The 10,310-nt window shown below is 40.0% G+C and overlaps 1 protein-coding gene across 3 annotated transcripts in view; it reads right to left on the bottom strand.

The window, feature by feature from the left end:
* Positions 1-10,310, bottom strand: part of LOC106521244 (apoptosis-stimulating of p53 protein 1) — a 42,474-nt gene that overhangs the window by 22,772 nt on the left and 9,392 nt on the right. For all 3 annotated transcript variants that reach the window (XM_014013730.1, XM_014013729.1, XM_014013732.1), the window contains exons 2-4: positions 9,298-9,445; positions 8,084-8,191; positions 3,928-3,989 (exon numbers count right to left, since the gene is read on the bottom strand). In XM_014013730.1, coding sequence (XP_013869184.1) covers positions 3,928-3,989; positions 8,084-8,191; positions 9,298-9,445 — 318 coding nt within the window. The remainder of the gene's footprint in view (positions 1-3,927; positions 3,990-8,083; positions 8,192-9,297; positions 9,446-10,310) is intronic.

Genomic DNA, 10,310 nt, shown 5'->3' with positions numbered 1-10,310 from the left:
TCCTCCTCCTCCTCCTCCAGCTCCAGATGTGCACAACGAGGAAGAAGACGCCGGGAGACCCACGTTGCTAAAAAGACCAGCGACGCTCCCGTTTGTGTGCTGAGATATGAGGCTCCTGCTGCGTCACGTTTTCATCCTGCCTCTCTTTACACACACACATACACAGTGGCATGTGACTGCTGCGTCACAGTTCTCTCAAACAAACACACACTCAGGACAAAAACTCAACAATAATTTCTGCCACTGTTGCAGTTCTAGATCCCTTCTTCCCATCAGGATATAAATGATTTTCTGTACAGCTGATGATCTTCTTACAGCTTGTTTATGTGCTTCAAGCAAATGTTTTATTCTTGTTTCTACACTTGTAAAAAGGTAAACTGTTTTTCTCTTTGACTTTTATTCACTGAGGGGTTTTTTTACGGTGAAAAAAAAACATAAGAAATGAAAAACACTCAACAGAAGAAACTCTGAGACAGGCGGCTCAACGTGTTGCAACCATGAGCTTCTCTCTCATGTCTCCTTCGGTTCTCACTATAATCTGAACCACATCAGTGTATTAATGTGTCGTACATTTCCCCACACATATTGTTCTGATCACAGCACATCTGCAGTGTGTTTCCATTAAAAATATTCCTTCTGATCTACAATCACAGCCTTCAGACATTCCTGGACCAAAAGGGAGAAAACTCTCCCAGAAGCCCCAGCTCCACGCAGCAGGGAAGCCTGATGGTTCCCAGCGTCGTCCTCCAAACTGACCGGTTTAATCTTTGAACCTCACAGCAGACAGCCCGTCAGCCAGCGGCGTCCTCGGGCAAAACCCAGACATGAAATCTAAAAAAACATCTCATCAGGAACGTGTAACGTCTTCAGGACTATCGTGTGTCAAATGTAGCGTCTGAAGTCTGCCGACGCCTCTGAACTCTGACCATCAGAGCAGATGATGACACGCAGTAACAACGTTCATCCTAATCTACAACAACACAACCAGTGTAACGTAATAATATACCCGTCTGCAGCTGGATGGAGCTGAGCTACACACAGCTGGATCAACAAACACAACGTGTGTGTTAATTCACAGTTCAGGTTTATTAAAGGGTGTGTCAGGGAGGGGAGCCGTCTCAGAACCGTCTACATTTAGAATCATTTTACTACTAATTTACTTTGCAACAAGTGGATCGAGTTGCACCAGTTGAATACATCTGGTTTTATTTCGACGTATAGAGCTCAGGAGCAAAGAACGCAAAGAAGAACTTCACAGACATCATAATACAATACACAATATTCCTATTATATTGATTTTATTATCCATCTGTGACAAATCATTTTTTATTCACAGACATGTCAAGTTTCAGGCAGTTTTTATGGTAAACTTTCTCTTTTTCAGCTCATTAAATCAGTGTTGTAGTACTCGAGGCTGGTCTTGTCTTGGTCTCAGACATTGAGGACTTTAGATTTTATTTCAAAACAGTCAATATCATTAATTGCCAGACTGTTTATTTGTTAACATCCTTGCTTTCAATGGGTGTAAAGTGTACCGATTTAAATCCAAGCATGACTCATCGATAATTATGTATTTCTGTTAGTGCCGTCACCCACAATTCAACTACATAAATCAAAAAATATATATCTGTAAAACAACATCCATGGAAAAGCATATAACAGTGCTTCGTTTTCAGAGACAGCAGGGACTACATCAAACTTTTATCGTCACTTAGAAAGGACGCACAAAGAAATGCATAAGTGATGTTAGCAAAGCTAGCTAGCTAGCATTAGTAATCTGAATGTGTCCCACAATTCTTTAAATTCACACAAAGAGATTTAGTTAATATTAGCTGTACATATTAAGTCAGCGACCTGCGTACTGAATGTTTTTGGGTACTCGTTCCCTTTTTTTTCCCCTGGTCTCGACTTGGATTCAGGTTAGATGGTTTTGACTACAACACTAAGCTTCCCTTGTTCGTGTGTTTAGTTTCACCACAAGTAGCAATAAAGCAGAAAGACAAGAGGAAAGAGAACCTGTTTAAAAGTACCTCAACCAATAACAGCGTCGGTGCTGCGATTCTTGGATCATACAAAAAATGCTGTACATCTTTGTTACTGAAAAGCTAAAAATCAAAGCGCTCTATTTTAAAAGTCTGAAAGCTTGAAGTAAAAGAAGAAGAGGAAGACTCTGTTAAACAGCTGTCATCAGCACCTGATGTGTAAGAAAGTAAGAGCTTCTGGATGTGATTACATGATATCGGACTCGGAGTCGTGAATCAACACAAACACAAAACCTAAACCCCAAAAAAAGAAAAAGAAGCCCCACCCTGCCCCAGTCTTCACATGATGTAAGCAACACTGTGTTCTGGTTCTGTAACACATAAAGTCCGACATGCAGACAAATTATCAGCTGACGTGCAGATTAGATCAACAACAAAAAGTAGGAAAATCACCCAAAGATATTTATATATTCAATTCTTCCGTTATTTTTCTATTAATTTATTACTTTACAATAAAGACAGAAAAAGTGACTTTCTCTTGCCTCAAAAACCAAACATGAAGAAAATTTAAGAAACAGTCTAAAACTCACCCCGGGACGCCTCTCCTGCCTGTAAAGTCTTTGTTTTGTTGCTTTTAACCGAATGAAAAAAGGTTCAGTAGAGGACGAAGTAAGACCACGGGACAAGTGCAAAGGAGTGGACAAGGTGAGAGGAAGAGGAGACGAGGAAGGAGGAGGAGGAGGAGGAGTTGTGTGGCTGACTAACAATCCTCTTAGCCTGGTTATGTCATGGACCGAGCTAATCCTGCCTTCACTGACTGACCAACACACACAAACACGGGCTAACTAACAGGACCAACACACACAAACACGGGCTAACTAACAGGACCAACACACACAAACACNGACCAACACACACAAACACGGGCTAACTAACAGGACCAACACACACAAACACGGGCTAACTAACAGGACCAACACACACAAACACACACACAAAGTTTGGTGCATGTGGCCTAACCACAGGGCTCATGTCTGGTCTGGGGTTAAATATGTGACTAAGATGCTTAAAAACATATAAAAACATCGAGGAGGAGGTCAGCTGCTTTTTTATTTTAAAGTATGACTCATTAGTGTGAGTAAGAAAACAAATCCTGGTTAGGATGAATAAACCTGTTTGTGTTTCTGTAGCAGCACAATAATCATTACTGTCACTAATCCCGTGATTTAATCTGCTGGTCGACACAAACACTCACTCCTTCATGAAAACTATTTTTAGGAAACACAACATGCCAGACCGCTGAACTGAATATTAATGAAGTATTTGTTGCAAATTTTTGACTGAATCTACAGAAAGTATCAACAATTTGGCTACCTGTCATTTGACTATGTGTACGTGTGCTTTTTTAAATTTAATTATCACTATTATTATTTATTACCTCAGTAGTGTACCCCATGTTGTGTTTTTTTATAAGTACATAAAAATGTAAATGTGTAATATTCTCAATGTTTCCAGAATAAAGAAAATAAAAATAAACATTTTTTTTGGTTTGAGCTCCTAAAATAAATAGCCACTTACTGAATCGGAGTGATTTGTGTGTGTGTGTGTGTGTGTAGATGATTCTGTTAGCAAAATATCTCATGAACAGACCAGACAATAATCACAGGGTTGACATCATACTGATCTTATTAACACAAAAATGGCTACAACCCAGTCAGTTTTAAAGATGCTGAGTTAAATTTTAGCATGGTAGTAGCTGAGACTGATCCTTTTTTTGTCAACATACTGTCAGAAAGACTGTCTTTTCTTTAAAATGTATATATTGTACATCACTAAGCTCTAAAGAATGTGGCTTGTTTGATGTTTTGATGTATAAATATCGATCAGATTGTAACTGATTCTTAAAAAAAWTGAACATATTTTTAGTTTGTTTAATTGCACTGACCTTATCTGTGCCGCTCTCTGCTGCCTCTGTAGTCCAGCTCTGCTCTGAAAGCTGCTGATTTCCTGAAAACACAGAAGTGAGCAGAGATTTCAGCTGTAATAATGTAAACGTGTTGAGTCAGTGGTAAACATGTGACTGACACAGACAGAAAACTTTTTTTAATAATATTTTAAAAGGCACTCAGCTGATCTGTACATTATAACAGTTAGAGCAGTGATTCACAATCTTTTTTTGCCAGGGCCCCCCTTTGGATTTAAAGCAAATTTGCTTTTAAAACAACTACAATCTCTTTTAAATAACAAAACAACAAACCACCTTTATAGTGTCACTGTTTTAGGTGGAACTGTTTTTTCACTTTGTGACAATARTCAACATAATCAATAAATGGTAGGGTTGGGCGATAATGGCCAAAAGATTAATCACAATAAATTGTGATATTTAGCTGATAACGATTAATATGGCAATTAATCCCCTGGGGTCCCTGGACGCCTGCATGCCCTAGTCACATGACCAKTTTAAATCACTCTAGTGGGAAATGTTTGTTCTCCGTAAAAATCTGTTCCAAATTACATGTATGTCAAAAGTACAGACTTCAGGCTAAGCATCAATTTTTAAATTGTATTGACAGGCCAAGTAAAACCAGAGTAATGATWAATAAATTGCAGAACTTTGTTTTTAAATGTTCGCCATATTCCAAGAGGAGAAAAGTACCGAGCGGACTTATTAGTCGTCGAGTGCCAAAAAATAATCYAATGAAGTTTTTCTGACYATTAACTGAACACGATACGATTTTACCCYACCCTAATCAAAGGTTTTCAAAAAATGTTTCTCTCTGCAAAATGGTTTTAAAAACATGAGAGGAAAAAAAGGTTTGTTAAACAAAAATTACARCTTTAATCCTCACTTCTTTGTGTTTATATGAGAGCCTCATCAGTAAAAAATATAAGTGGACATACGTCTACAACTGGTTAACTTTTAGAACCAYCCCAGTTCAAGATGGCCGCCATGGTTCCATCTAGGGACGGGCATTGCACATTAGCTCTGGCTATAAATGTTGTYGTGTATAGTATTGTTAATACTTGACACTTGTCCCTATTCAAATAAACAATAAATGAAATGAAACGGTTAAATAATATCAGTCAATGCAAAAATATCTTCAACACACTCAGTTTTACAGATGTTGAGCTGAAATCTGGTGTGGTAGTAGCTGAGAGTCGTTCAAAACAAACCCTCTCATTTATTTTGATATTAAAGTTTAACCAAAACTGCTGCAACTCTGTGATTCTCAACATAAAAATGATCTCAGAGTAAAACTTCTGCTGCAACCTGAAGTTCTGCGGCTCCTGAAGAATAAGAGGAAAAGAGCATCAGCTCATTATTTTTGTTTGTTCTCATGTTTTTTTATTTGAGGTCAACGTGATGTCGCCGCAGTCGTGTGTTGGTTTTAAACGAAGACTTGGCAGCTCTGTTACTCTGCGCTGACTGAAGGTGAAACTTAGAGCTTCGGAGGATTAGTTCAGATTCAAACTGTCTGGTTTAAAATGCTATTTATAGTTGACACAATGCAGAGAGTAATACAGAGACAAAAACAGTGTGCGTTATTTAAAAATACTGAATTTTCTGCTACAAGTTTTGAGATTTTATAGATCCATTTCAAAAGCAGGGATCAAACAGGAAGTGATAAAATATTATTTGAGGTGGGTGTCTGTTCAGTCCCAGTGAGAACAGTTTGCTCTCCACTGAAAGATCTGAGCAGAAACCAGATTTATTCTGCAGGAGGAAAGCAGTCCCTCTGTGTGGGAGGTGCAGACCTCCTCAGTAACTCACAGAAGGCACACATCCTGATAAATTAGCCTGAGGAAGTAATATTTTATAATGATCTGGTCCACAAAGAGCAATTGACTGCTTTAATAAGACATTTTATGATACTTAAACAAGCAGATGAACACAAGTTAGCAGGTGAAGAGCAGGAAGCCTCAGGGCGACGCGTTAACCAGCCTGTCAGACGACGCTGCTCGTTACGGCGTCACGTGGAGTTTAAAACACATCTGTACCGAGGAAAGGGAAACCCGAGGGAGAAGCTGTGTCTCTTCTCTCCACTGCAGGCGACAAAACGAGCTGCCGTGCTTTTCATCTTATTCCAGCTCACATTAAAGTTATTACAGAGCTGCAGGCAAATGACGTGAGACTGCGGCTGAGATCTGTTTACTGTCAGCCCAACGGTTGACAGACGTGAGGACGGGTGTGGCGCAACAGGGCTGATTTGGACGCAAACAGAAAGACGATGAAACTCAAGTTAATTAATGAATTCGCCGTTAAGAATAAACCTCGCAGTTCGTCGAAACGCGGCGATAATGAGGTTCTGATTGTGTTTTTAATGACTGAAACGCAGCAGCAGCAGGTGGCGAGGGTTTCCCGCCTCCACACGGGGTAGACATTGTCCGATCTTTGGCTCCAACAGGCACAGATTTCCCACAATTCACTGCCTTTCAGTTCAAGTTCTTTAATCAAAGAAAGTTATTTGTCAACCTTAGTGTCACTAACGTACTCTTTTAGTTAATGAAGTTTAAAATAGAGTATCGTATGACACCTCGTCTTCAGGATTCGATAAATCCTATTGCCCGACTGCCCYGGACAGGTAAAACCCATATTCAGGCAGGTGGGTGTGTCCAGATGCCAGCCCGACCGGGGAGGTAAACCATTTCTTTATTTTTTCATAGGGCCATTTATTCAAAATACTCTGAAAATAAAAGAAGAAACATAGRYTTTTAAAACACGTATAGAAAGAATAAATCCTCAAWTTTTTCCCCTCCCGCTGTAGAAAAGTTACGTTGTGCCATTGTGTCACCCTCCCTCCTGCTGCACGTCGCACAGAGCGAAGCTTTAACAACCATAGTTTTTTCTAGGGGTGTCCCGATACCAGTTTTTTCAAGACRGAGTACAAGTACGAGTACTTCAGTTWAGGTACTCACCCCTAGTTTTTTCACACCCATGTTTACGGAGAAACAAAAACATGTTTCTTCATGTATTGTTACCCAAAAAGATGACAAAAAAAAGATGTGGACGTTCATTCAGTCATAAATCCATCTTGTCAATGTAACAGAGCAGCAGCAGGTCAGTTCAGCAGGCAGAAGCTCAATGTATGGCAGGCCAACATTACATTTATTTGGCTTCACCACACTTACATTCCAGTTATCTGAAATTGTTTTCTGACTACATTAGACATATTAGTTATTTAGGATAAAATAATAAAATGTTTTATTTGATTATTTTGTTTTACTTACTTTTGTTTTTTGTTTTTTTTATTTGGAGACCTTTCCAGCTTGAGCTTGTTTCTTTGTTGAAGTTGATTTTTGAAAAGGGGCACATATTCAGGGTATGATTTACTTTGTTTTTTAAATGCTGTACATAGATTGTTTTGTTTTTATGAATGAAAGAAACAAATAAATAAAAGACATCTTTTAATATATTTTGACAAGACAAAATCCCCTTTTTCAGATATCTCGAATTATATTCTGATTAGTATAATAAAACATCAGATTTATCATTAAGTTGTAGGGAGACTCCAGTTCAAGATATCTTAAATGTATCTTTAGATATGAGACAGGCTATGTAAGATTCAATTAATGCAAATTTCAGATTTTCATGTTCTGTAAACTGCATTTAAAACAAAGCTGCTGCTGTTGATCATTCTGTTTTTATAAACAGTCCTCCCAAGACCAGTAGTCTAGGGGAAACACTGGGTTTTTGAAGATGTTTTTGARAATACAATTGACTGATTGAGTGACTCAGTCTGAAATGTTTGCATCTGTTTAATCAGATGTTATGTACCCCTGTGTGTAACCATGTTAATATCTTTGTAGTACAAAATATAGTACGTTTTTCTTATTTTATCAAATTTTGAATATTTTTGTTTCGGGCAGGTAACTTTTCATGTCGGGCAGGTAAAAAAAAATCTTGTCAAACCCTGCTTGTCCTTATAACCTCATAGCTCCTCCCATTCTGTCTTGTTATGTAACTATAAGCATCTTATCAGGATCATTACTGTCCGAGTCACTGACCTAACTTGTACACCTCTCCCTGGATTTGTGTGTCCGTTCGTTTTAAAGCCTATCCCTGAGGAAAGWCTGTCAAATCTATGTGAATGTGTTTGTACCTGGTGTCCAGGGMGGGCAGTGTCTGAGGTAGAAGCTGACCTCCGGCCTCCTGGCTCCCCACTGCTGCAGGAGATCCAACAGCAGCACCTCCTGAGGGAGGGCCCGCTCTGAGAGAAGATGAAAGGGGAGGTCGTGTTAGAAGAACTGCGACGTGTTCAGGAAAAAAAAATCAGTTTGGGAGTTAAACACAAAAAGTTGGAGCATTTATACCATCGAGAAGGAAAAACTAAAGTTCAAAGTGTGACAGGAGCTTTATTTTCATGATAAAATGCTCCAGATCATCAACTAGAGCATCCTGCCACAAACACCAACCTTTCGTACCCTGAAGACATGACCTCTATCACACAYCAGCCTTAATATGTTCCACTGATGTTTCCTCTCCGAGACACATTAGATGCACCAAGCTGTTAGCAGATGCTGGTGATTGAATGAAAGTGGGCCAGGTTTTAAAGGAGACGGTCTCTATGTGTCTGCAGGAGATGGAACGYTCTATTCAAGCTTATAGTGTCACACAATGAACAGGACGCACTTAGTCCTGTATCGATTCAACCAGCTGTAGCTGCACTGTGAGTCCGACTGTTTATAATTAGCTTCCAGGCCAGTTCACACTGTGATTATCCTGTCATATAATACCAGAATATAATCCTGTACGAGCATGGAGAGGCCGTCAGAAGATCTGTGAGGGCTGGACTCAGTGAATGATGATGAGGAAGAAGAGCAAAACAACAAGCGTAAATAATAATCCTGGGAACCTGTTTGTGTAGCCGTTGCTGCTGAAGCTAAATTTCTTCAGGGATGCTTTCTGATTTTCTGCACTGAAAGTACAAAACAACACTTTTGCTGCAGAGRCTGGGAGACCGTGGGGAGAGTCGGTCTCTTTCCTGCTCTGCAGGCAAACGAGCTGCTTCCACTTTCATCTGATTCCAGATCTCATACCTGCTGCTCTTCAACTTATTATAGATCCATAGGAAGAAAATAACAGAGAMCAAAATCAGTTTACTGMAGGCAAGACTTAAAGGGATTAGATAGCACACATGTAATATTAGTAAAGACAGAAAAGGGATGAACATTTCAAAACAAAGTCAGCATGTAGATACACTAAATGAAACTCAAATATAAAATATGTTTGAATTTTACTGAATGAGATGAACAATGATGCAAAATTTTTCCACTTAAATGACTCAAAGATGGCATCAGTGCTCACTGGACTCACCATGTCCGTTCCATACTTCCGCCAGGTGACACTCCCCCTCGCCGGCCTCTTTGCAGTACTCCACCACATCCACCACTCTGGTCGCCGGGGTCACCGGGACCTCGGTTAGCATCTGCTGGGCATCGTTGAGGTAAACCGTCAGAATCACCTGTAACCACAGAAACCAGCAGGTTAAAAGATCATCTAAAGCTGTTTTTTTAATCAATATGTGTATCATTACATCCCCGTGAATCTACAGACAAGAGATTAAAAGAACAATCAGAACAGGACATCTTGTGTCGTCACCGATGATGTCACTGCTACCGTTATCAYTGATGTCACTCAGATCGTGTGTCAGCAGCTGAAAGATAAATTGAGGGTAATCTGGGATAGGAGCGCACAGACGCTCCGCAGCACACAAACACAGATACAGATACACGTTTAATCTGAACGCTACTCTTCCTCCTCTTCCTCACACGCTGTGTTCTGTGTCTACAGAGCGCAGGAACACACACACACACACACACACACACACACACACACACACACACACAGATCAAATAAAAACTGCACACTAATCCACAATTTTCTGCACACCTGTCCCCGATCATATGAAGTAATCTCTAGTTGCATGGCCGCAGGCTGAGCAGAAGCATGTTTTAAAGCTTGGAGAACACACAAAACCACACACACACCTATGTCTCTATATCCTTGTGGGGACTTTCCATCGACTTCCATTTATTTTTTGGAAATTTTATAACCTAACCCTGACCATTTACCTTGAAACTAACCTAAACTCAATTCACACCTTGGTCGTAAACCCCCCACCCCACCACCACCCAAAACCAGCCTCCGAACTCATCAGGACCGGGCTTTGGTCCCCACAAGGAGCATTAGGTCCCCACAAGGCTGCGTTTTCCTGAAAAATTGTCCCCACTAAGTAGCAAAAACAAGGGCATACTCTCTTTCTCTCTCTCTCTCTCTCTCTCTCTCACACACACACACACACACACACACACACACACACACACACA

Source organism: Austrofundulus limnaeus, unplaced genomic scaffold (assembly GCF_001266775.1).
Source record: "Austrofundulus limnaeus strain Quisiro unplaced genomic scaffold, Austrofundulus_limnaeus-1.0 Scaffold105, whole genome shotgun sequence".
Classification (NCBI taxonomy): Eukaryota; Metazoa; Chordata; class Actinopteri; order Cyprinodontiformes; family Rivulidae; genus Austrofundulus; species Austrofundulus limnaeus.
Note: the sequence above shows the minus strand (reverse complement) of the source record. Positions and strands in the feature narration are given on the sequence as shown.